The sequence below is a fragment of the Protomyctophum parallelum genome (genome assembly GCF_964188405.1).
Source record: "Protomyctophum parallelum genome assembly, chromosome: 15".
Taxonomy (NCBI): Eukaryota; Metazoa; Chordata; class Actinopteri; order Myctophiformes; family Myctophidae; genus Protomyctophum; species Protomyctophum parallelum.
Genome location: NC_139710.1, coordinates 47,403,092 through 47,430,374, shown reverse-complemented (window position 1 = coordinate 47,430,374; position 27,283 = coordinate 47,403,092). Strand labels below are relative to the sequence as shown.

At 41.3% G+C, this 27,283-nt stretch overlaps 2 protein-coding genes across 6 annotated transcripts in view; both read left to right on the top strand.

Moving 5' to 3' along the window:
- The window catches only part of LOC310871889 (rabphilin-3A-like), a 40,249-nt gene extending 26,668 nt beyond the window's left edge, over positions 1 to 13,581 (top strand). The window contains exons 7-17 of the mRNA XM_083783526.1: positions 122 to 346; positions 794 to 952; positions 5,678 to 5,757; positions 6,246 to 6,317; positions 7,544 to 7,653; positions 7,808 to 7,934; positions 8,974 to 9,030; positions 9,199 to 9,344; positions 9,452 to 9,533; positions 9,650 to 9,746; positions 9,859 to 13,581. Of these exons, the coding sequence (XP_083639652.1) occupies positions 122 to 346; positions 794 to 952; positions 5,678 to 5,757; positions 6,246 to 6,317; positions 7,544 to 7,653; positions 7,808 to 7,934; positions 8,974 to 9,030; positions 9,199 to 9,344; positions 9,452 to 9,533; positions 9,650 to 9,746; positions 9,859 to 9,989 (1,286 nt within the window). The 3' untranslated portion in view covers positions 9,990 to 13,581. The remainder of the gene's footprint in view (positions 1 to 121; positions 347 to 793; positions 953 to 5,677; positions 5,758 to 6,245; positions 6,318 to 7,543; positions 7,654 to 7,807; positions 7,935 to 8,973; positions 9,031 to 9,198; positions 9,345 to 9,451; positions 9,534 to 9,649; positions 9,747 to 9,858) is intronic.
- A 5,360-nt stretch (positions 13,582 to 18,941) lies between these two features.
- On the top strand, positions 18,942 to 27,228 carry LOC310871537 (uncharacterized protein). Of its 5 annotated transcripts, none has more exons than XM_083783112.1 (7): positions 18,942 to 19,639; positions 20,067 to 20,199; positions 22,683 to 22,817; positions 23,614 to 24,569; positions 26,022 to 26,151; positions 26,710 to 26,829; positions 26,915 to 27,228. In XM_083783112.1, the coding sequence occupies exons 1-7, from the start codon at positions 19,087 to 19,089 to the stop codon at positions 27,084 to 27,086; spliced, it is 2,199 nt and encodes a 732-aa protein (XP_083639238.1). In that variant the 5' UTR covers positions 18,942 to 19,086; the 3' UTR covers positions 27,087 to 27,228. The 5 variants fall into 5 exon arrangements, with proteins under 5 accessions (XP_083639238.1, XP_083639237.1, XP_083639240.1 ...); XM_083783111.1 differs by having other exon boundaries at positions 26,912 to 27,228; XM_083783114.1 differs by having other exon boundaries at positions 26,715 to 26,829; positions 26,915 to 27,048.
- The last annotated feature ends 55 nt before the right edge of the window (positions 27,229 to 27,283 follow it).

Here is a 27,283-nt window from a genome sequence, read left to right as displayed (position 1 = left end):
TGTGTGTGTGTGTGTGTGTGTGTGTGTGTGTGTGTGTGTGCGCGCGCGCATGATTTTTGTGAGAGCGCATGTGTGTGGTGGGGCGAACCCATGCTAATTCGCATTCGTGCATGCGGTCTAGGACCACAACGTGCAGGCGCCGACTACCCCCCTGTGGCCCCTAAACCACCTGTGGCCCCTAAACCACCTGTGGCCCCTAAACCCACAGCAGGCGGGGCTGCTCCGGGAGGCTACGCGCGGGGCGGTGCAGGCCAGGCCAGCCCTGTGGTGATGAAGAAGGCTGTGCCCGTCCACAGCTCCAGACCACCGCCGCCGGCGGCTGCGTCCGCCACCGGTACCCAGCCAGGTGAGCAACAGCACAGGACTCATCGTGATGTATATAAAAAAAAAAATATATATATATATATATGTGCATGTGACATGCGGGAACGCCTATACTGAGTGGCACAAAACAACATTCTGGCCTTGACAGCCCATACGTCCAATCTGATTGTATTAAACAACGTCAAACTCACCAACATTGCAGCTTTATGGAAAGCTTGAATTATCCTCTTTCTATCTATCCTATTTCACATTCTTGTAAGACAAAGCACAGTGTACCCTCAGCACTTGCGCTTGACTCCTCCCGTTGGAGACAGGTACGTCGCTCCAACCAGAGCCGTAGTCGCCAAATACGCTTTGATCTCGCCGCAAAGCCGGGGTGCTTCTATGTGCTATAGTTCCGAACATTGGAACTATGCCATTGAGATGAGCACTTCCTGGCTCCAACGAACTTAATATCAATGGGTTGCAGGTCCAGTGGAACCAGATGCTTATCCATCGGTCGCAGCAGCAGCAGCAGCAGCGCCTCCTGTAGCGCGGGAGGAGACGAGGCGGGCCCCAGCCGCCCGACAGCAGCCTCCTCCCCCATCCGACACGGACGACTTCAACGACTACGACTCGGACGAAGCCAGTGAGTTGTACACATTGGTGGAAAATAACTCACATTTTGTGCTTAAGTAAAAGTATCAATAATGTAAATCTGGAATTCCAAATTTACTCGAGTAAAAGTACAACGGTATAGATATAGAGCGTCGCAGTCCCTCCCCCTTTCAGAACAACGAGTGGCCCAGGAAATGAATCCCAATGCATTTTTCCCATAGGCATTTCAAAACGTATTTATTTAAAGACCTTTTAAGCGTCGTACGAAGCCAACTCTTGTCGTGACAAATCATGACAACACACAAAATCTTTCGAGTCAAACAAAGAATTAGAAGGTAGAAAAAAACGGCAGGTTACAACACTTTTTTTGTTGTTTTTCTTCTTTGTAATTATGTGTTTGGTCCAAAATATTGTGTGTGTTGTCATGATTTGTCACGACAAGAGTTGGCTTCGTACGACGCTTAAAAGGTGGGAGGGACTGCGACGCTCTATTGGCATCAAAATGTACTTAAACTACAGCATGTCCCATTTCATGTTTTCAAATGTATACAAAGCTTTGGAAAATATCAGATCTACAAGCTCACACTGGGACACATTGTGAGCTCGTAGATCTGCAATTTTCAAAAGATTTGTATCGGCCATTTTCAAATGGCTGAAATGTCCATAGGGCTGAAGTGGTTCATGTATGTTTTGTAATAATAATCTAAATCAATAAAGTAACTATTATAACGTTTTCAAATAAATGTATAGTGGAGTAGAAGTACAAAATGTGGATCCGAGATGTAGTGGAGTAGAAGTAAGTATTAGAAATTGGAAATACTCAAGTAAGGTACAAATACCTCAAAATTGTACAGTACTTAAGTGAATGTACTTAGTTACCTTGTTTACACCACTGGTGAGTAGTAGCAATAGTACACCATCTGTTCATCTGCTCATTCAGCAAGCTCGCTGATGTCCGTGCATAATGGCTGTTCTTCAGTTTTACAGCGTGGCTCAGGAGGTAGAGCGGCCGCTTGGGAAATCGGGAAGGTTTGGTGTGAATGTGTGTGTTAATGGGTGAATCTAAAGCGCACTGTGGAAGTGCTTCGGATAAAGGTGCTATTATAAATGCATCATTTACCATGCATTTACCTCATGGATGGTATGCAATATTCCCCAGGAGGGTTGGGGATGGATTGATGGATTGATGGATTGATGGATTGATGGATTGAATACTTTATTAGTCAGAAATGTAAACAGCACGTGGTACAGACATTAAAGCTAAAAGGATAACACAAAAAGGTCCTGGGGACTTGTTTCCATTGTGGTCCTATGTACTGTATTCAATTCATCAACATTAGAGCATACCACATTTACACAATATAATACATGTCATCAACAATATACAAACGAGATGGGGAAATTACATTTACCTCCCCTCTAGGTCTTAGATGTTTTTTTTCCAGGCCAATTTGGAAACATACCAGCGTTACACATCCTTTAATAATGGATGGTGTCAGGGCATTCCACATTTTGGTGGCAGAGCAGTAGTATGAGAGCATTCCCATGTTTGTACTAAATCTGGGTGGTACCACTAGTGTTGTGGCTGTGTGTGGGTGACTGGGTGTCACTCCAACTGACAACTGACACTCTTAACCCATTCTGACCTGAGATCAGATTCATACGAGGTTTCCGACTGGACACACACTGGTCTGATTAACCCATTCTGACCTGAGATCAGATTCTAAAAATGTCAGTCGTTCTTCGATTTTTTCAAAAATAGCAGACCTACAAGCTCGTATCGCGCCACTCGGTGGCGCGATACGAGCTTGTAGATCTGCTATTTTTCAATAGCTAAAGCATAACATGATGCTGACACCAAAATGGGTGCCCGTTCAGAATGGGTTAAGTAACTGGGTGCGAAGACTTCAACTGACATGACGTGTGAGTGTCTCAAATGGGAGGGGGGGTTGGGGGGGGGGCGATCCTTTTGAGTCACGTGATATCATATTCTTTCCGACGCGGTTAGCCAACCCTCGACGGCTCGCTCGTTGACGCAATGCTGTCGGCTGCTTGGCGCGAGCACTAATTGACCTACTGTAGCAGCTTGCTTGAGTGCGCCTCGCGAGCCGTAAGGCCTTGCTGTCAGCGCGCCTACCTTGCTGTCGGCACGCCTACCTTGCTCTTAAGTGATTTGAAAAGCCATGAATTTGTTGTAAAACACAAAGCCCCAGTCATCCTCAAATGAAATAGAGTACAGCATGACTCAAGTGATATCTTCCCATTTGTTATCAAGCAGACAATTCTTTATTTTTTATCACTTATCATACTGGCTATTATCATACGACACCGTGAATTTATATTCAATCAATTTGGCAGCATAGACATTTCCCTTTTGTGAGTCTGAGTTAAATCATGTCCAAGTTTGATTTCTTCTTCACTGTCATCCACCCTGGCAATATTTCATGCTGATAAATTGTCCAACGCACGGCACTATAGCAAACTGGAAGCACCTGGCAGAAATCAAATCACTGTGCTTGGTAGGAGATGATAGATGATAGGCACCATGCATTATCCAAGCACAAATCAATATCCTAGGAGCAAAGGAGAGAAGGGAATAAAAGAAGTCAATGGTGAGATGTGAGCTGTAAGATGACATTTGTGTGTGTACTAGCCCCTTGAGTGATGAGAATTGTGTCATCATGTCACTTCTAGCCTACTTCACGTTCCGAGCCGGCGGCCTTCATTCTCTTCCCGAGGGATGAGGCGTTACCGGAACGGTGCAAATAATTTAGGATACAACAGGGCTGATGGAATACAGATTCCCCTTGTGATTGAATTTGTCCCCTAGTGAGAAAGGCGGAAATTGCAAAAAATAGGAATGGTTTCACTGTGTCTCTCCGGAATTGGCGTGTGTGAGGACATTTCCTTTTGTTACAGATACAGAGTTGGTAGCTAACTGTTGGTAGGCTATATGTACTTTGAATAGAGTTTGAGCCTCTATGGCCTTGATCAGCCAATCAATCAGTCCTGACAATAATTATGATTGAAACTTTATTAGGAATAACCCCTTGAGATTTATAGCATCTCATTTTGAGGGGGTCCTAGAAGAATAACAAATAGAATACCCTGTCCCGAGGACATTACATAAATAATTAAATATACAAAACAACACCATATTATGTTGCCGAGCATTTTTAACACAGATCCGAGCGATGCAAGCTTGTACATCTGCTACTTTTTAACATTTTCTAAAAAGTCTTCAAAGAACTACTGGTTTACAGAAGGCATTTGTAGCTTTGGCCTCAGGTGTGTCATGCTGAGGGACAATAGCCGAGCCAGGGACCAAACAGACACCTTCTGATTCCCAGATGGCCTCTCTACCCACTCTAGCCATCTCATCAAATCTGTCCTGTGTGGGTGTGTGGCTACTGGCTAGGTATCTATTTTTACACCTCTAATAGTAAAACCCAATGAGTAGTATAGTTGCTTTGCGTCTGAATTATTTTTAACTACAGGCCTTGTGGGCCAGCCGGTTGGAGACTATAGATTTGACACAAGGATGTTTACACTTATAGAGGCAATATTATAAAGGATGTTTACACTTATAGAGGCAATATTATAAAGGATGTTTACACTTATAGAGGCAATATTATAAAGGATGTTTACACTTATAGAGGCAATATTATAAAGGATGTTTACACTTATAGAGGCAATATTATAAAGAGTACTGCTTTCTCATACAATCCAGCACGGGAGGTCTTTCCAGGCCAGTGTGTCCTAAATCCTTTTGTGATTGATTCTGATTCTCATTTGATTCCTTTTATATTATATATAATATATATATACCGTGTTGCTTTTCTTAAAAGAGATTTCCTGCTGGGTCCTGTAATAGGCAATAGTCTTTGAATGAGCACCATGCATTTTCATGGTTCGGTTATAGACAAATCCACAGAGGGGTGCCCTGGGCGCGGCCATTACTGAGGTGTAATCCATGGAGCAGGTGCTCCGTAGGCCAGGTGTGGCTAATCAGTGCTGCTGTGCTTAATGGTACACCTCAGTAATGGCCGCACCCAGGCAACCCTCTGTGGATTTGTCTATATGAACACATGACGTCTTAATATGAACACATGATGTGTTAAAAACATCTTGTGAACACATGTATGCTGAAACATGAGTGATCTGATGTCCAATGTCCACAATTCATCCCACACTAATTCTTTATGATCAGTACTTTATTTTAGATTTTTTACAAACACATAAAACAGAAAACCTACAATACAAACACAAGCAACAACAGCAGAGTACGTATTCATGGATAGACAATTAAGATAGATAAGATAAACAAATAAAAATAAAAATAAAGGGAGAAAAAAAAGGAAAAATCAAATTAAAATGTGAAAATAGTTTACATTATTTACCATCCCACACTAATTCTGAAATGAATACTTTTCTCAGCCTTCAAGGACCTCCAGTTTGATACGAATTAGGCCACGGATCCCCATTTACGATTCTTGTATCTCTGGGTCCCTCACAGGTCCATTTGGTTACATTTGTACACGCTCTGAGTCTGAGGGTCCATTTCATTTGGATTCAAATATTCCAATCATGTAGCTATGGGACTTCCCTGGACCCCTGGGGAGGTCCCACGTTGAGAAGCAGTGCTATAAGCAGTGCTATAACAGCCTATAATATGTCGTTCAGCAGTGTAGTCTCCCAGCCAGCACTAACAGCCTTCATGGCTCTCTATGTAATGCTTTCTCTGTGTCTTTTTCAGCCACCCTGGGTGCTCTAGAGTTCAGCCTGCATTATGATCAGGCAACCAACAGCCTCCACTGTAGCATCATGAGAGCCAAGGTACACTGCACTCATCTCTTATCATCAATCATCATCATCCTATAAGTCACCACATCTCTCTTCCGTATACTAGGGTGGTACCAGCCTAGTATATAAAAGGTTGCAATCTGTGATTGATTAGTTGATTGAATACTGTATTAGTCAGAAATGCAAACAGCATCTGATACAGGCAGACATTAATGCTAAAGGGATAACACAAAGAAAGTCCTGGGGACTTCTTTCCATTGTGGACTTATGTATTCAATGCAACATATCATAACAAAATAACACAATAATAGCCAACAGGTCACCAAAAAATTCGAACCACTATATTGTACAAAGGAAAACTTTTTTAAACGGTGGCAGTGAATGCCACCTCCTTTCAATGGGAATCCCTTGTGGGGGGGGGGGGGGGGGGCATTTTGAAAGAAACCAGGGATGCACATCTTTTAATGTGAGGTGATGTAATTGGACAGTCTCTCTCTCTCGTCACTCTCTCGTCTCTTCAGGGACTGAAACCCATGGACTCGAATGGACTGGCAGATCCCTATGTGAAGCTTCATCTGCTGCCAGCTAGCAAGGTGAGTGAATGCACCTGGGGTAGGGGGGGGGGGGGGGGGGGGTCAATGTCACTGTTATTTAAAGCAGGCCTCAAGCTCAGAAAAGAGTAGGCAGGAATTTAAGGAGGAAACCACAAGTTTCCTTCTTCACATAGGCACAATACAGGAACATACCAGCAGGCGGCACAGTCACAGACCTATGTACAGGCTGGCAGACACGTCAGGAAAATAGTGAGACAGCACGAGAGACTGTCAGACATAATGACAGACTAACCAGCAGGCCAACGGACTGAGAGGCCTGGTCAACGTCATTATTTTGACGGCGCGTTGGTCCGAGTCGCCCCATTACTAACCCTGTCCCTAACCCTAACTGCACGGCACATGCGAAGCCACGTTGTCAGATTAATGCGCCGTCGGAAATTACGAGCGGATCCCGAGAGTTCGACATACAGATCATGAGCAGACAGACTGGGAAACAAACAGGCAGGTGATCAGACACGGACCAACAAAAGAGCAGGGCTTAACCACGTAATCCACATGAGCCTAGTATAGAAAGACAGACCCCCGGGAGACCCCAGTCAAGGAAGTACATATGGTTAAAATGGTTAAATATACACGCAGGCTAACAGGACACAGGTGTAACACATGACAGATGAGGGGGATGGATCGTGAGGGGAGAGTGACATCTGATGGGCAGGTAGGGGCAGGACAGGAGGAGACTGGAAGGACATGGAGGATCTGTGACATGTCAGTGATTCAATCTACTGTTAGAGGAGGAGAGCTTCCCGCAGGCACAATTCTGACACCTTGTGGTGCATGAATAAACCTGTAACTGTTGCATTTCGTAGAAACCTCATAAGTCCAAAACTGTTACGTTTCATGATTCAAATTCAAAAGCATCAGATCTGCAAGCATTGATCTTGCGGACCTGTTACTTTTGATGCTTTTGTGTGACACTGTAGTATTATGATCAAATAGGTTACGAAAATAACACAAAAACGTAAAAGGGTGAATCTTTTGCTAAGAAGCCATAATATATTGTGTTTAAGGCACTACGGTTTGCATCGTGTTTAACACCCTCAGGCACCCTGATGGCCGGATGGTCAAAACATTATAATTCCCACATACAACAACAGCCTCTTGTGTATTAGTGCTTAATAATTAAGCAATAATACATAATATATAGGCCTACATATTGCCAGTTCCTGGTCCTGGACCTTATTTCCCCTACTCCCCGTATCCAACAGTCTACAAAGCTGCGCACAAAGACCCTGAGGAACACGCGCAACCCCAACTGGAATGAGACGCTAACCTACCACGGACTTACAGATGAGGACATGCAGCGCAAGACCCTCAGGTGGATTCCTCGAGCCATCAAACATAAACCTGTCCACTTAACGTCACGTCATGCTCAGATGATCATATAATTTATGTCCTCATCCTTCATATACCGGATTGGTGTTAAAAGATGACCTTTAATGACTAATGCTCTCTCGTTTGGATTTTTGCAGACTGGCTGTATGCGATGAAGACAAGTTTGGGCACAATGAATTCATTGGGGAGACCAGAGTGGCTCTGAAGAAACTTAAGCTTAACCAGACGAAGAACTTCAGTGTGTGTCTAGAGAGAGTCGTCCCTGTAAGTTGCATTGAAATAAGCCTAATACATTGTATGCTCGGTATGCCGTCGCTGTCGGGCGGAAACCTTGTATGTCCAAAACGGTTACTTTTCAGGAAATGTAAAAAAAATAACCTGTGTTCCAATGATCTATTAGTATGTAGTAGTTATTATTTAGTCATCACATGCTCTTTATTATTTTTTTAATATTTATAAAAACCCAAGTCTTAAATAAATAAATAAAATAATTGTAATTGATTGTGAGAACAAGAAGGCACTGGAGCAGCTCAGACGATTTAGGCCCTTAGTTTATTAGAACAGGGTGCAGGTAAAAAGTGACAACGTTTCCATGTGTAAGTCATCTTCGTCAGGTCATAGGTCATATAGCCCGAGGGGGCAACACAGTAAGTACACACATGGTGCAGGGGGCAGGCCCTTAGTTAACCAATGTCAGCCACCAATCATTAGTTCATACATATTGTTCACGTGGAACCTACAAGCAGTGGCGTGCACAGACATTTAGAGGGGCAGGTGCTCAAGTGAAAAAAAGGGCACCTTGTGCAGCGCATTTTGGGGCGGGAACCCATTTTGGTGCTTTAGCTATTGAAAAATAGCAGATCTACAAGCTCATAGCGTGCCACCGAGTGGCGCGCTACAAGCTTGTAGGTCTGCTATTTTTCTTTAATCGAAGAACCACTGACATAGAAACATAGCTTTAGATTGTGAGGGCCTAAATAATATAGTAGATTGTTTTTTTGTTTTTTTTTGTTTTTTTTAAGAGAAAAATTGCCAAAAGGGCAGGGGCACCCCCTAGTGTCTATCTGTGCACGCCATTGCCTACAAGTGAGGAATTATCCAGATGAAAGTTAAAGTGCATTGAGGCTATAAATATACAGGTGTAGGAAGGATAGTACAAAAATAGAACAACATATTTGGTTGGTCGAGAATAGGTCTAGGTAATTTTGCATGAATTAATCGTCACAGTCAGCTGTGGTACTGTATTCCCATATATATATATAGATTTGATAATTAACCTGCAGTCATCTCGTTCCCTTCACAGGCGAAGAAAAACGCAACAGCAGGCTCATCTCGAGGCATCACACTCTATGAGGACGAGGTAACGCCTAAAAAACTGGCGTGCCTAAACATGACAGATTCCTCACTAAAGCATATGCAAATCATCTCATGAAGCTTGCTTGCCCGAGCATCTCTCACTCTCTCATTTGATTTCCTTCTCTCCCACTTGTGTACCCCTTCCCACACCCTTTCATCTTTCACTCTCCAGCCTGGAGCGGAGGTAGAGGAACGTGGCCGAATCCTGATCTCCCTCATGTACAGCACCCAGCTTGGTCGGCTCATTGTTGGTGTGGTGCGCTGTGTTCACCTGGCCGCCATGGACGCTAACGGCTATTCTGACCCGTTTGTCAAAATGTAGGTTCCAAGATTGCTGTGATGGCTGTGATTGCTGTGATTGTTTCGACAACCTAAACACCAGATCAGCTGTGCAAAAATGTTCACAGCAAATATTTAATTTGCAGAGTTCTGAAACCTGACATGGGGAAAAAGGCTAAAAACAAGACACAGACCAAGAAAAAGACCCTAAATCCAGAGTACAATGAGGTTCGTTTTCCAAATCCCTCTGAAAGCCTAAACAAATGGCTATTTTTAAATTGTGTTATTGGATTGCATCTCTTTGCATCACTTGTTGATGTTTTGTGGAACAATTCACATTTCAGGAATTCGGCTATGACATCAAACACCCTGAACTGGCCAAGAAGACTTTGGACATCTCTGTGTGGGACTATGACATTGGGAAATCCAATGACTACATTGGTATGTTATTTCCTTGGATTCCTTGATCAGTGACACTTTCTGAAACTAATTAAATTCTCCAACTCCTCTGCACTTGGGCACGCCTGACTGTTTGTTTTCCTATTTGTGAAAGGTGGCTGTCAGCTGGGAATCACTGGCAAAGGAGAGAATCTGAAGCACTGGTATGAGTGCCTGAAGAACAAGGACAAAAAGATTGAGCGTTGGCACACCTTGTTGAATGAGAACCATGTCTCTAGTGATTAACCACTAGCCTCCTAATCTGCATGAACTAAAAAATCTCCCTCTCCCCCAAGAGACCTTCATCTTCATCGCGTTCAGGCTCCATTTCATTCTGCCCATATACTTATTCCCTGCCCCATACCTTAACAAAAGAAAAAGAGGCATTGCTCCCATGCCTTATTTCCCTTCCCAGATGTAATATTTTAACCTATTTCTTTCCTGTCTATTTCCCAACTGTTTCTCTGCCTGTGCTGAAATTTATGGCACACTTAAAAAGTCAAAAATGGCATACTTAAAAAATACATTTAGGATTGAATCAGTGCAAGATAGATAATTAAAAAGCATCTACACTTCTACACATTCTACACTAAAAAAGTTCATCATCTTTGCATACAGTTGCATAAAAGGCCCGTGAATTAAGTTGAATGGTATACTGAACTTAGTACACTCAAAGTAAAAGAAAGTTCATTTTTAAATTCACAGGCACGGGGCAAGAAGAATAGCAATATGTTGTGGTGTTTATCTATGTAGCCACTTAACAACCTCCATTAAATCTTAATTAAGTTCATTAGTGTGGCTGTGGCAGGGGTATAATGTTTTATTTCCTGTGAAATGACATCACTATTTAGTCTAACACTTGTATGTGCATGCAAGGCCAGAGACATGATGAAACACACAAATGCACCTTGAAATATTTCAACTGTGCCCAATGTCACTGACATAATCTTGTGAGAAAAATGTTTACATATTGAATACATTGCTCAGGTTAGGATAGAAATTAGATAAAGCTGGTCTGTATATGATTCACTATTCATATATGGATGGACTATATGAGCTAGATGAAACACATCTTTCATCAGTTGCTGTTAATTTGTGTCTTAAATTTATAGCACACCTAGTACAATATTAGGCTATCTTATTATGAATCTGTAAGTCTGTTTAGTCGTGACATTTGAGTTTGTGGGAAACGATTTAGCTCTTTGTCGCGAGAAACTGACCAGTGTGAACAGAGATATATGTTTTAGTTTTTTCTCTCATTTGCGGTAAGAGCTGGCAGCAAAAGGGACTTCTCTTCTTCTGCTAACTAAGCTCTGTACCTCTCTAAAGCACGTGGCTCGCTCGTCCTGACGGCCCTGAGGTTTTCTACTGCAGACATTTTTTATACTGAATGCATTACATTTCTTACTCTCAGCACTCAGTCTGCTCCGCTTAAACAGGTAGAGAAGGTGAAGTAGTGTCTATATGTCATAAGTATGTGCAGCTTTACTTGCATGCACTGTGCTCGTGACGTCCATGTGCCTGGAGCAACCGTGGCCCGCTTTAACCACATAGCCTGATCATATGTCGTCGTACGACGGTGTCGCAAGGCAAACGTAGCCAGCCACTCTACAAGCTCACAACAGGGTCATCCATAGGTCATCAGACAAATGTGTCAGTGGCAAATTTAAGCTTTTATTTTTTTATTTTGATCATGAGACCCAAATACTGAACGTCAGTCTCCAGGTTTTCTTCAGAATATGTATGACACTGATTTGACACTATGGCACATTAGGAGTCCACCTAATGGTTCTCATGTGTGTACAAATGGAACCAAATTTACAAATGTTCCATTCTGTACACATTCAGAGTTACAGACCTGTAATGGTTCATTCGAACCACCATCAAGCAACTCCGGTCCCTCAACCCAGTTCGAGGACCACAGCACTAGTTTACATATAGGGCTAGCTCTGTTTCTGGTAATATTTGTAACGAATCATGGCAAATATTTAACAGAAATGTCCAGCACAAGCCGGCGATGAACCCTGCTCACAACACATCGTGATATGACACATTGTGGGCTTGTAGAGCTGCTGTTTTCGGAAGAAAAAATATATAATAATTGAAAATTGAGGGCGGGGTGTAAGCCAGTTACCCCCAAAGCAGGGCCTACCACACTCACAATCAATCGAAAGCGTGTGGGCTGTTCAGCAATCACAATGATCTGAGGAAAGCACACCTTACACAATGGAATGACCTCAATTTATACAGACATTGCAAGATAAAAACCAATGTAAAATAAATAAATAAATAAAAGAAGTGGAAGAAAAGAAGGCAAACAAAATAGCTATGCATGAAATGTCTTGTGGTTCAAGATATATATATATATACTGTACACTTTTAAGAGAAATCTAATGCTATTATAATTTAATCAATGTTTACACTTCTTCCCCATAACATTCCTCTTGATATTTTCTATAAGAAAGGGCATAGTAAAACAGATGCATCTATGCTGCATGACTATCAGGATGCTTTAGTGGTGAAATCTGCACAAACCAGTCTTTAGGGTAAACTGCTGTAGCATTGTACACACGGTCGGTGAATGAAAGTGGACGAGATCAACAGGAGAGATTTATAACGCCAGACAACTGAGCACATTAACGAAAGCATCTTTACCATCCCTATCAATCACATAATGTGGTTCTGAAACCTTTTCATTTCATGAATATGTATTTGGTCCTGATTGATTTAGCATGGGGGCCTCCAGGAACCCCCTATGGGTCCCCGGTAGGGCTGTCACGATTACAAATTTAAGTTGACGATTAATTGTCACACAGATAACTGCGATTAGCGATTTAATTGTGTTTCTTTGCATTGAACATAATTGGAACATATGGATACAATTTGTTTCTTCTTTAGGCTTCATAATCACAAATTGCACAGGGCAGATATGACAAATAACTTAAAAAAAAGTTATAAATTGCTGACACATTTATAATAATTTAATTTTATACTTTCCAAATAATTCTAAAATAGCAGAAATAGCTGATCTATCTACAAGCTTATGACATGTCACGTAAGCTTGTAGATCTGATATTTCTGCAATTTTTTGGAACATGTTTGAAAATATATGGATACTTTTCAACGAGGAAACGATTATGACGGTTATGCAAAAGGCGATTATGTATAATAATTGTGACATGCCTAGTCCCCTGGACGCCACTTTGAGAACCACTTGACATGATATAGGTATTAATATACATTGAAGAGATGAAGCTCACTTTTTGAATATCCAGAGATGCATTGCTTTTCTTTCACCTACACTTATCTTGAACAGACACTCTGCCCCCCAGTGGTTGAAAATCAAATGAGTGCATAATCTTGACATAATTGTTCACATTAGATCAGTGCTTCTCAAACTCAAATTCATGTCAAGGACCCACAAAATAATATGTATTTGGCCCCAATCTGAAATGTGTTTTGTTCCATGCCAGGGACCCCAATACAAGATTTGTGTTCCAAAATTTCATTTCATTTTTTTCAAGATCTTTTGAAAATAGCACATCCACAAGCTCACAAACACGTCACATCATGTAATGGTATGCTGTGCAGCTTGTGGATTAGCTGTTGTCAAATATCCAATGTATATATTAGGTTTAAAGTGCTTAAGCTGTTTTTGATGCTATATTAACTCATTTAGCTGGGGACCCCTTTGGAAGCGCCATCCCCCAGACCTCACTTTAGACCACACCAGTCCATACTCTTCATTTGTTTTCTTTTCCTGCAGGCATATCCTCAAGCCGATCAACAACAGCGCTATTCAATTTAATTCTGCCAATTCATTGGAATGTGTGCTGTTTTTTTTCGTCCTCTGTATTTGTAAATAGATAGTGCATGCACTGGAAAGATGTATGTTTGCAAATAACTTTGCATGTAAAGATTTTACAGAGTTTACACAGATCAATAAAAACCTGATCAAAAACGGATTCATATTTCCTGTGTGGAAATTTACATAAACATAAGCAGTTTAAACTGTATACTGTATGGGAATTATGACAAAATAATGTAAAAATAATAATATAAGGAAGAAGAAAACTGGTGTACTATGTATTACACAAGAGTTGCAGTTGCAGATATTTATATAACATGAACTATATAAAAAAAAACACTTCTTATTAAGACAATTCTGAACAAATAGTTTTACACCAAACAATACTTTAGCGGCCTATAGTAGGCTGTATAAGAAAACACATGAGGGGACCCTGGCAGTCCTGGCAGGAGGAGGGTTTGTGCTATAGTATATATAGCATATTTTATATATATATATATATATATATATATATATATATATAGCAGAGTGACTCACAGCCTCAGCCTGATGGTCCTATTGTGCAGTGGTTCATATCAAGGTCCATGATTTATTCAGAATTTGAGCCAGGCACCCAAAACTAAAGATTATTTTCGTTATTGGATAAGCAGATAATAGGCAAACGTCGATCAAAATAACAATTATTCCACATTCTCTAATTGTTAACACTTCGTGTATAGGCACTGCAGATGTTTAACAATAATTTAACTCTTGAGAGCGTAAAATGGGTCCATTTGGTTTAATTTAACGCTCTCAAGAATTAAAGATCTATTAAGGGTCCATTTCATTTGGTTACCCAACTCTCCATGATTTAGCTGGGGACCACCTAGAACCCCCTCAAGGGCAGATAGTGTGGTTAAGATATTGGACTTAGTACGCAAGCAGAGCGCGCAAGTACTGTCGACCGCTACAAACTGTCAAATCTCAGCTTCTCTGTGAAAGAACGTTTGAAATATTGAATTATTAGGTTTTTGGAGGTAAAAAAGTAGTATTGTGAAGTATGGTAAAAACTACGGCTTTCGATGGTGACGTATATGTCGATCAGTGTCGGGTGGATTAAAGGAAATGCCTCTATGTAATTTGTAAGTTGATTAGCGGTATACTGTGGTTACATTGCGTATGCCCCGTTTGATGCGTATGTATCGTAGCAGCATATGACGTCAGGGTATAACTGGTACAACTAGCTCTCAATGATGACGTCATAAAGATGTGGATTAAAGGACCCAATGCCAGGGTGTAATTGGTTTTCGATGGTGACGTAATGACGATATGTTTTAGTGTCGGGAGGATTAAAGGTAATGCCTCTATGTATACAATACATGTATGTATGTATGTATGTATGTAAATATCAAGCACAAGTAGTCATTACGTCATACGCTGGCATGGCGCATACGCATCAAACATCGCCTGGATGAAAACTATTACTTGCGCGCTCTGCTTGCGCAAGTAACAAGTGAAATTGCAAGCGACGAAACAAACAACATCTGATTAGATGATTTTATTCCGATACTAAAAATATGTATTGTCTGTTTACCAAAGAGATGGAGAGATGACAGAGATCCTGTCACCAACATCTCATCAGCCATCTTCCCTACTGACTCTCTCTACGTGCCCAAGAGACAGTGGGTGCTGTAGCACTGTAGCAGGGATCTGATCAGGCCTTGGTCTGATCAGCCTTGGTCTGGTCGTGGTCGCCTGTCTGTTGCAAGACCCGAAAAACACCCAAAGATTCCAGGAAACAACACTGATGATGTATCCAAGTTTGTGCATCAGTAGATGTATTGTTAACTGAAACCTTCTGGAAGTGAGTACCAGTGACAACGAGGAACAGACTGGGTAGCGACCACGAAGAGCCATGGTGACATCTGGAGAGATTACGCCTGGAGGAGAGTGTCTGTTTCAAGAACCGAAACACCCAAAGATTCCAGGAAGCAACACTGATGATGTGTCCAAGTTTTTGCATCAGAAGACGTATTGTTAACTGGAGAAAAGAAATTCTCAATGACTACAATAGGAATAGGTCAAAGAAATTATAAAAAGAAAACATGTAATTTACATAATTGAATGTATAGGGCCTACTCCTGGTGTTTCTCAAGGTGATAGTCGGCTGTCATGTCATACTAATACTATAGGCTGCAGAATGAGGGTTTTAGGCACTGCAAATACACAGAAAACAAAGAGAAATTGTCAGACCATTATTAAAGTGTTCATTTGATTTTGTGTAAAAATAAACTCATACATACTCACACTGAATAAGGAGTAGGCTTTTTCGCCATTTTCTGTTCTCATGGTCTGCATAAGCACAACATTTCAGCTATTATTGTATCAAATAACCTGACACTGTTCCAAACTTAGGCTGCGTAAAATATAATTTGCATACACTGTAAGTTCATAACGCAAGTTGTTCCAAAGTTTAAGGGCCCCTATGTAGGCTATTGCTATAGTCACTGACTGTAAAAGAATATAGTCAAACACTGACACTTCCCTGCCCTTGTAAAGACACGTTTCTGGATTGACTCTAAGGGGTAATTACTAATTACTAGTCCTTACCCGTTCTGAATATATGCAAACAGCAAATCATGTTCAGTGTGTGATGTAATAGATCACATTACTGATAGGGGGGGGAATTGTTTACAGATGGTCTTGGGAAGTTGGGTTGGGCACTAAAGTATAGGCTAATTAAATGCTGTAGTACAATCATAAGTACACCATTGATGTGTGATGTAAATATGGTGGTGATATTCTGCCTATAAATGGAAGTTATTGAATATTTTCAAGGTCGGTGTTGCACTTTGTAGACGGTCCCTAACCGCTCACCGTCTGCTGCCCGTGGAGATATAAGCTATTAAACGGTGAACGCGGAGGTTGGCTTTTTGGGCTTCAAAGCAAGTTGTAGTTTGTTCTTTATATAATCAGGATAAGAATTAGGTGTTTTGTGTGATTTAGGAACGTGTCGTTGTCATTGCATCTGTCTGTATGTATTTTGTCATTGTGTTGTTCCGACAGCACGGGATCTGTCTTCTCCAAACGTCTCCATTTGGCCACCCCGAGACCCCGACAGATAAGCATTCCGTTGTGTTCGTGCTGTTCAGTGTGTCACGCAGCCACGCTGGGTGCGCGCAGGGCTGTAAGCTGTCGTTGTCAGTGTCCAGGCTTTGAGCGTGCATGTAGCCCATGTGTAATGCACGGCGAAGGAGGTGGTTGAGGAGGGGGCGGACAGTGTAAATGGTGCATTTATATATAGCGGCTAAGCGGCTGCAGTCCTGGCTGTGTGTCGCTGATCATAAGCCCAGAAACAGTGTCCTCGGAGCGGCTGCAGTCCTGGCTGTGTGTCACTGATCATAAGCCCAGAAACAGTGTCCTCGGAGCGGCTGCAGTCCTGGCTGTGTGTCGCTGGTCATTCACATCCAACACGGACACAGAACAGATGCTCCGACGGGGCTGGGTTTCGCTTCCTACGTCACACTACAAACGGTGACCTATCGAATTATGCGTCCCACACCCCCTCCACAGGCACACAATTCTTCAAGTTACAATTCTCCATGATCGTGTGGTGATGTAAAAACAATATCTGTACAGTAAATATGACAGTTGCGTCGGTAAAAAAGTAGCCTAGCTGGATTGTGGGAGCGTGCAGATTTATTTTGGCATGGAGAGATGTGTGCTAATAGTGTGGCTCGGTCGGAGATAGAGCACGGACAAATAAACGGGTTTTTATTCACTAATAAATTCATTATTAATCTTATTGGAAAAATGGCTTCGTTAAGACCTCCATATTATTATGGTCAATGCCTGTGTGAAAAGTGGGAGCGATTGGTGCAGGCAATGAGGAGATAAGTGTTTGTTTCTGACAGACAGACAGACAGACAGACAGACAGACATTCAGACATTCGCTCTATTATTATTAGGATACATAACACCTTATTGACACGGTGCCATCCCTAACATTAGAACAACCTGATGCTCAGCAGCAGCCCCCAGGCTAGACTTTGAGGTTATGGCTAAATGAATGGGATCTTCATTTCCAGTAAGAAGTATAGGCCTACAACTAACAGTACAGTAAACCTGGGGGTTATTATTGATTCTGAATTGAACTTTAATTCACACATTAATCATGTCACCAAGATTGCCTTTTTTCACCTTAGAAATATTGCACGAATCAGAGCCTATTTGTCCTTGGACGATGCAAAAACGCTAATCCACACCTTTGTTTTTTCTCGGCTTGATTACTGCAATGCACTTTTTTCAGTGCCTTATTTATGGTGTATTGAATAAAAAGCAAACACCTTGGAGAACCTGTGTGCGGACTCTCCTCTCTTCACTTTTTTCAGGACTGCCTAAGAAAACAACTGACAGATTACAACTTGTCCAAAATGCAGCAGCCAGAGTTTTAACTAGAACTAAGATGAGAGAACATATTACTCCAGTTTTGGCATCACTGCACTGGCTTCCGGTTGTTTTTAGGATTGATTTTAAAATTATTTTACTTGTCTATAAAGCTCTCAATGGTCTCGCACCTTCCTACCTACTTGACTGCCTGCCTAAATATGTCCCAAACCGCCCCCCTAAGGTCTTCCACCGCCGGCCTGCTCGCTTTGCCCAAAAAAATGGCAACTAAAAAATACGGGGAAGCAGCTTTTTGCTTCTACGGGCCGTCGGCATGGAACAAGCTCCCACTGTACCTTCGTCAGGCAGCCTCTGTAGACATTTTTAAAGCTCAGCTCAAGACCCACTTCTACAACATTGCCTTTAATTGATCTTGTATTTTTTATTTTTCATGTCCTCACTGTACTGCATTACTGCTTGTTTTTTAATGTCGTTGCCTTGCTTTTCTTTTATTCTCCATTGTTCTGTAAAGCACTTTGAGCTGAATTTCATGTCATGAAAGGTGCTATACAAATAAAGTTTTATTATTTATATTATTATTATTATTATTACAAGCAAAACAAAAATAGAATAGCTGCATCCGTCAGATTTCATACAAAATCAAATTGCTCAGCACGCACGCGCACGCACGCACACACACACACACACACACACACACACACACACACACACACACACACACACACACACACACACACACTCAAAGTGACACAGTGACACACACACACACACACACACACACACACACACACACAGTCACACATGCTACACACACACACACACACACACACACACACACACACACACACACACACACACACACACACAGTGCACACACACACACACGCGATCGAACCGGCAGGTGGGTTCAACTGAACTTTTTGAGAGAGGTGAGCCGAAGCGTATATCACATTTCTCATTTTCTCAAGCCATCAATCAGCTGAGCTCGGTTCCTGGTAGCACGTGCCGATAAGAGTGCAACTGTAGGTATAAAAGCTCAAATGATTTAGCCCAGCTGATTTAATTCGACATTTCGGAATCAGGTTTCATGAGTTGTCCGCGCAATTTCAATTTGAGCGGACAACTCTCGTAGCCGATACTTGCATTAAAATGCACCGTAGAGCTGAGTTGGCGGTTGTTATCCTAGCCTTATTATTATTTATATTACTTAGTTTGTCGAATCCGCAGGATGTGCCTCACGACGTTTCACATCATCACTTCTGTCACAGAACGAGCTCCGCCGGCGACGGACTGACGCGACTCACGTTCCTGCGGGAGACGACAGGAGTCGGCCATCCTCGTCCATTATTATACCAGAGCTTGTGGTCATCAGAAGACATGCAACTTGTGAGCTGCTCGATCAGCGATGATCCAGCCGTTACGGAAAGTTACCTCACTCTGTGCGATCATGGAACAGACACTCATGGAACAGAAAATCGCTTCAACATCAGTCTGTTGCTGCTGGCCGCGGACTACAGTCCCAGTCCCTGCGCTTTGAACTCGTCCTCCGACGGGCTGAAATTTACCAAGCCAGGGGAAAGGAGCATTAATTGGGTTTATGATCCGCAACTAGTGGTCAAATCCCGGAGGAAGCGGTCATGGTTGTTTCCAGGGACGCTGTGGTGTGGCACTGGAAGTAGAGCCATTGGATACGAGCAGTTGGGTAAGGGTCATGGACGGTGGACTTGTCATAATGATCTCATTCTCATACCTTGTGCGTACTGTGCGTAAAAGCCAATTGGATGTGTTTATCTCTCGTTTGGTGACTCGTTTATCTTTCTCTTGATAATAATAGCCTATTTATTATTTTGTCTCACTAAAATTATGCATGTAATTGCAGCGGCTATAGGCCTACTGTCGCCTACACCAAAAGCTGTGGAATTCTGAGATATTCTATTGCGTAAAAGCCAAAAGGCTTAAGAGAAGAAAATATATTCAGAAAATGGAAAGTACGGTATTGACAGGGGCTGGAAAATATCTAATTTAGCCGGCTATACCTATCTCAGAGTCACAGTAAAGCCATACCACTATATACCACTACCATAACATGTTGTGAACAGATTATGAGCCAACTTCTTGTGCACACACAGGGATGTTTGAGAGTGCAGACAAATGCTGCCGTGAGCATGACCACTGTAAGAGAACCATCCATGCCTTCAGAGTAAAGTATGGAGTCTTCAACCCTAACTTCTACACCGTCTCGCACTGTGACTGTGACCAGAGGTGAGTCTGTCCTCATGTACACTATACCATCACATCACCTCACTGTGACTGTGACCAGAGGTGAGTCTGTCCTCATGTACACTATACCATCACATCACCTCACTGTGACTGTGACCAGAGGTGAGTCTGTCCTCATGTAGACTATACCACACTGTGACTGTGACCAGAGGTGAGTCTGTCCTCATGTAGACTATACCACACTGTGACTGTGACCAGAGGTGAGTCTGTCCTCATGTACACTATACCATCACATCACCTCACTGTGACTGTGACCAGAGGTGAGTCTGTCCTCATGTAGACTATACCATCACATCACCTCACTGTGACTGTGACCAGAGGTGAGTCTGTCCTCATGTACACTATACCATCACATCACCTCACTGTGACTGTGACCAGAGGTGAGTCTGTCCTCATGTACACTATACCATCACACGCATCAACATGGAAAATCTACTTCCTTTTTTTTTTTAACTTAAGTACTTTTTAACTTAAGTACTAATATACCTAAAGTGCTCAAATTAGGCTACTCATTATTCAAAATGTCCCATTTCACAACTTCAAAATGTATTTAAAACACCTTTTGAAAATAGCAGATCTTGCATTATAGTTTTCATATAATTGTAGTGGAGTAAAAGTACAATATTTTCCTCTGAGATGGGGTAGTAGCAAGTATTGGAAATTGTAAATACTAAAGAAAGTAAAAAAATGACCTCAAAATTGTACTTGTCTTAACTATATATAGCCTACAGTATGTAGTTATAATACTTTACCCCAGTGGATGTCAGATTCTCAACCCCTCAGGCAACCCTTTCCACCTTCTGCAAGCAATAACTGAGACTAAAGTAAGACTTGTCTGAACAATGTGAGAGTTCTAGGTTTGGTTATGGCATTTAATACAATCCACATCTGTCTATACGAAATAGGAGAGTCAGGTCAGATGGTTCTGGCATTGTGCCAAGACATGGATTTAACAAGGATGTGATAATAGCCTACTTTTACTACATGCCAGGGACAGAACACGCAGGACATTGTCTGAATTAAACAACGTAAAGGACCACTTCACCACTTTTCAACCTATCTTCATATAATGGGTCCTCACTAATAATCATGAAAAAATGGCGCAGTTCTTTCTACTCGGTCTGTGTCTCATAGGAGGGCTGTGGGCAGTTCAGAAACCGTTCTCCAGTGACATCATCGATGGGGAATACAAGCTAATAGAAACAGCAGGCTTTCTAGTCCTGAAAAGTTGCAATGTGAAAATGGAAGCCATCGTTCTCACGATAATGAAAATCTAAACATTTTTGTAAAACAAATCTTGTTTCCTGCCTAATGATGATGTCACTGGAGGACGGTTTCTAAACTGCCCACAGCCCTCCTATGAGACACAGACTGAGTAGGAAAAAAACGTGCCATTTTATCATGATTATTAGTGAGGACCTATTATATGAAGATAGGTTGAAAAGTGGTGAAGTGGTCCTTTAACAAAGGTGCAGACGATCAGAAATCAGCAGAGAGTGATCAACGTTTGCACTACTCTATGCCGAATTGAAGTGGACTCGGTCCAAGACTTTTTCTTTCTCCCTGGAAATAAAAACATCTGGGTTTCCGAGGCTAAACAACTTTGACTTAAACTAACAGTGAACTATGTGTTCAGCCCTAGACATGAACTTTGGATATCAAGAGTGAACATGCCATAGCCTGGTTAACCACTGTCCCTGAAATGTGATGTCAAGGGCTATACATGCATCTTTTTCAATTGGCAGGTAAAAGGAATGCTGTCTCTTTCAACATCTCTTAATGTGACGGAAAGGACCATGCTTCACTAATTCATTACTAAGTCATTTTCTAATCACAGTTTCAGCCATGTATTGTACATGAATAATAGAGCCAGCATGTTTCCGCTAATGGCTTTATTTTTCGATTTGTTCAATAATACATTTTCTCCATAGTCATTAAAATGTTACCAAATCTACTTGAATAATTGAATCAATATTGGCTAAACATCACTGTGCCCTTAAGCAGACTTGGATGTTTTAATTTTGTGTTAAAGAAAAATCTATATTTTGTCCAGGGACTATTTCCACCTCAACTTTTCTTTTCAGTCTGCATGTTACAATAAAATGAAAGAACACAACCGAGGATAATAGGCTAGCATAGTGACATAGAGTGTGTTGGATTACCTACAGTACTATCTCATGCAAGTTTCAAGTCTCTGCAAGTAGATTTTCATACTGAAATTAAATTGCGGATTGCTTTGGAATTGTCGGCAGTATTTAAATTATACGATCGATAGGCTAAACATGCTAGAGCTCTGGTAGTGCTATGTTCCTTTAATTTCTTTCTAAAGATGGATCAGGTACTGTATGCATGACATGGAGAAGCTTCTACTTTCCCTACGATACATTTTCCTGTGAACTATGTTGTATGATATCACTGTCAGTGAATAACTTGGTTCTTCTCAATCTTCGTCTGTGTATTTCTAGGTTTCGGCAGTGCCTCCACAGTGTAAATGACTACATCTCCAGCATGGTGGCTTACAGCTTCTTCAACATCCTCAGGGTGCCCTGCTTTCACGTCGTACGGCAGAGACGATGCACTGAGACGTACTGGTGGGGAATGTAAGGACAAATTGTTACTTACAGTACTTATGCTTTTTAATAGGTACTAGTACTGAGGAATCCTTAGAATGGTTGGCTCGATGATATCCTGCAGTCTGTTGTCTTGTAATGACATGTCTGACACTCTGCCAGCTCCGCCACAATGCCCAAGGCCGTGCAGCCACGCCCCTGCTCTGTTTCCACCCGCATCAATGTCTATCCGTTTGTGATCTTTCTCTTATCAAAGGTTAATGATTAATACGTTGCCAGATATTCTGCTATTATACTAACAAAGCCATAAGCAGTCATCAGAATCTGAATTGTGATTTATTGACCAAACATGCTTTTACATTATGTAAGAAATCTGACTTCCGGTTCACAGTAACTCACTAACTTGTCATTCAACAATGAGCATACAATAGCTGCAATAACAAACAACAGTAAACAGTGCATGCTATCATATAAGATGCTTTTGTGCATATGCATTGATATACTATCTTTTATCCGGAGACAGTTTATTTCATTTTCCTACCTTTTCCATTGCACTATAGTTAGTATATGTTTTCCTCCCTTTTTTATTTTCTATGCTATAATTATCTCTTGGAAGTAAAATGCTAATTGCAGTGCATGAAATGACAGTATATAACTAAAAATGGAGATACCAAGTTTACCTGAAGTCTGAATTTGATAAATATGTGTGGAACGTAGTCAATATTTGCAAAGTGAAAATATATATATATTTTTAAATAGAGCAGTTCATGAAAGAGCTTCTGTCTTGGCAGGTTTGATTTCTAACTTGTTTATTTACACGGTATAGGTGCAAGGTAGCCGGAAAGGCCCCATATGCTGTTTTCCAAAAGCCCATGCCTTATAACTCCACCAGCGATGTAAGCAAATATGATGTCACTGGGGCTGGCCACAAGTCAATAAGACCCAAGGCGCGTGATGGAATGGAGAGGCCCCGGACTTCTCAAAACAGAAACCCACCCAAAGGTGAACACCGAAAGCTATCCGTTTCCTCTGACAGATGCACCCCTATGGTTCCATCCAGAGCTGATTCTTTCCAGTGGAAAAAGAGGAAGGGGAAAGGATGCAAGAGAAGTAGCAAAGCCTCTGCAACCGCAACCTCTGCTCCTTCAACTCAGACACCGGCATCCCTGTTACACACAACTGCCATGTTGACATCACAACCAAAGACAGCAGTCACAGCTGCCGCGTCCGAATTCAACACGACTGTATCAAATGGAAATAAATCAGGTAAAAACAAGGGGTCCAGGATGAGGCACAAAAGCCAAGCTTCGTCACAAGCAACCATAGAGCCACGTCAGAAAGCAGCCACGCCACAAAGCTTCTCACCCATGTCACAAATAACTTTCACCACAGCGACCACAATAACCACCACTGGAAACAAACGGCAACGCTGTGGACCCAAGCTGCCTGTGAGGGGTGACACGTTCCAGTCCCGGCGTAAGCCTTGTGCGGACCACAAAACAACATCTCGCACATCAACAGCAAAAGTGTCACCCACAGAAAAGACTTCAGCAATCTTCTGGAATTCCACTACTACTAGTAGTAGTACTACTATTATTACTACTGCTATTACAACTACTACTACTACTACTATTACAAAACCCATCAAATTCAAATTAAGGCCTGGACCTTTAACACAAACAACAACAATGCCAGTTGCTCAGCATGGAAACTTCCGAAAGCAGACAAATACCTACCCACTACGGAACGGGACAAACCAGGAGATGGCTGCGATGATAACAGGTAGTATCAAATTCCTGAGATCTTTGTATATGGTGGGAGAGTCTAACCAGTGCATTACATAACAGTAACACTACAAGAGAACAACTGCTGTTGCTGTAAACTTGTAAAGTGACCTACTGTAATGCACTGTAATAACCCTACATTTACTTATAATATTACTTGCACTGTTTGTGAGAAGTACCAATATAGCATCAGTTGTACTCACATGATCAGTTATATTCCTCAAAGAGAGACCAAAACATTCAGTTACAATAGTTTTTAATTATTTAATTATTTATAGTTTATTTAACCAAGGTACAAGCACATTGAGATTTAGCTGGTACCTGGCCAAGCAGGCAGCATACTGTACATAGGTTTACATATAAAAACATTAAAACAAACAAAGAAAGACAAGAAAGCACAAATAAAATACAAACAAATGCATTAAAACAATTACCATCAATTTAAAAACATGTCCAATGTGTTAATTAAATGTATTAATTCCAGCCTGGAGTAGCGGACTGGGCAGTAGGCTACAATGTAGCCTGGTATATATATCTCATATACCGGTATATATGTACTGTGCATATATAGCTGATATATATTCCAATGATGGAATCTAACTTCAAAACGTATTGTTGATTGATTGATTCCTAGAGCATTCTCTAGCATAGAAGATTAAATAGAATAGTCGCCACTCCTTTGGGTGTTTTTTTGTCACTGTATAATGTATATTTGCCATTTGCACACTTATATGTGAAATTTGTCTTCTGCATTTACCCATTCTATGCAGGCTAACAACCAGGACCTAACAACTAGAAGTAGTGAGTGGTGCTCTGGGAGCAATTAGGGGTTAAAAAGAGCCTTGCTCAGACACATTGCTGGCCTGGAATTGAATCCAGGGGCTCTGGCTCCCCAGGCAGGCCACTCAGCTAGCTTCAGTTCTCACAGTGCATGGGAACATGATATGAGAAATAATTTTATGATCCCAGATTGTATTGTCCACGTTTGTGAGTGATGAACTTATGTAAGTTGGTAGATGCCCCAGCCAAGATAGCTTTGTATATACAAACGAAATGGCCAGAGATGACTGACTCACAATTCATACACATGTGTGAGGAATGATTGTGTTTGTTACAAATCATTAAGCAGCATGATATAATGCGTCTAATGTACAAAGATCGGATTCTGTTGCATTCATGTATAAAATATCAACATAATCCAAAGAGTAGTAACCACTAGCTACCACTAGCAAAAAAAGTGCTTTTGATTGAAAGCTGAAACAGGACTTTCTAAATGAAGTTTAAGTTTGTTGTTTTTGTTTTGCTTTGTTGAATATAGAGTTCAAAGGAATAAAGAGTTCACCAAGAAGATTCATCAGGTTCATCAGAACCTAGATAGTTCGGCTAATAGAAGAATTGGTTAATGTATCAGATAATCAATGTTTTATTTTATACATTTATTTATTTGCAGATAATCTGACAATTTGTGGAACACTTAAACATTTGGATGATTGTAAACACAGAATCCAACCTTTGGAAAAGAAGTATAATCTACAGAACATGGAGTCAAAGATTGTCTATCACTGTGATTGCACCAGCCGGTGAGGAAGTAGCACAAATGTATGCCACATTTATGAACCTGTACAGGTTACCCAAACTCACATATCGTCTCTGTCGGGTGGAAACCAGCTTTGGACCTTATGTCCAAAGCTGTTTCAAGATTCAAATTAAAAAATACCAAAAGTAGCAGATCGACAAGCTCAAAAGATACACATCGTCACATCGTTTTGAGATTTTTCTATGTTTGCAACAACACAAATCAAAATAAAATGTTAAAATATGGAAATAAGAGGTTCTGCCTGACAGCAACGATAGGCCTATAGTAATATGGATTGAAAAGGTCACTATAAAGGTGTGACCTCCTTGGCAGCTGCATTGAACTACTGTCTCCATTCTCTCTTTCTCACGCATGCACGCATGCACGCACGCACACACGCACGCACGCACGCACACACACACACACACACACACACACACACACACACACACACACACACACACACACACACACACACACACACACACACAGTTATTTATCTTATATAGTTGTTCATCTATTTCGTCATGACTGAGTGAAATGCTCTTTGTATTTCTTATAGGTTAGCTGGTCAGATCGAAAACTTCAGGATGCCGAATATTCTTCGGTCTCTCCTGGTGGGCTTTGTCTCTGAAAACTGTTTAAACCTGCCAAATGGGAATAACTGCTTCAACAGAAAAAGGTTTTAAGCTATGACACATTTTTGTGACCAGTTGTAATGAAAGGGTCTTTCCATTGATATTTCTATTCATTTCTTTCTACAGTAGCTGTGCTTCTGGTTTCTCTAAAGCCTCCAGCCTCTTTCAAGCACTCAAGAAGATAGAAGAAAGAAGCACAGCTGGAGATCAGAAATTGGACAGAGATTTGAAAAGAGCGATCCCTGTTCGTCTTTATAAGCGCTGTCGAAAGATTCTTCGTCCGAGGAAGAAAGGAGCTTAGCATATCATTTGAATTAATTGCTCACGTGTTATGCTAATTGCATTAAATTCTTTTGTATCTGTGAAATGGCAGATTATTAGATCTGTATTGTATTGAAAATCAACCCTCACCTTATACATACTTTTTTTAAAAGAAGGGCTTTGATGTGATGCATATTTAATATATTTATATGTGTTGTTATTTGTTATTAATTTATG

Bases quoted from the DNA above. Each gene is read 5' to 3' on its own strand.
- LOC310871537 (XM_083783111.1), top strand. From the start codon at position 19,087: ATGCACCGTAGAGCTGAGTTGGCGGTTGTTATCCTAGCCTTATTATTA. The intron at 24,570-26,021 runs GTAGTATCAAAT...ATTTATTTGCAG, and splicing joins GATGGCTGCGATGATAACAG to ATAATCTGACAATTTGTGGA. The intron at 26,830-26,911 runs GTTTTAAGCTAT...TTCTTTCTACAG, and splicing joins AACTGCTTCAACAGAAAAAG to TAGCTGTGCTTCTGGTTTCT.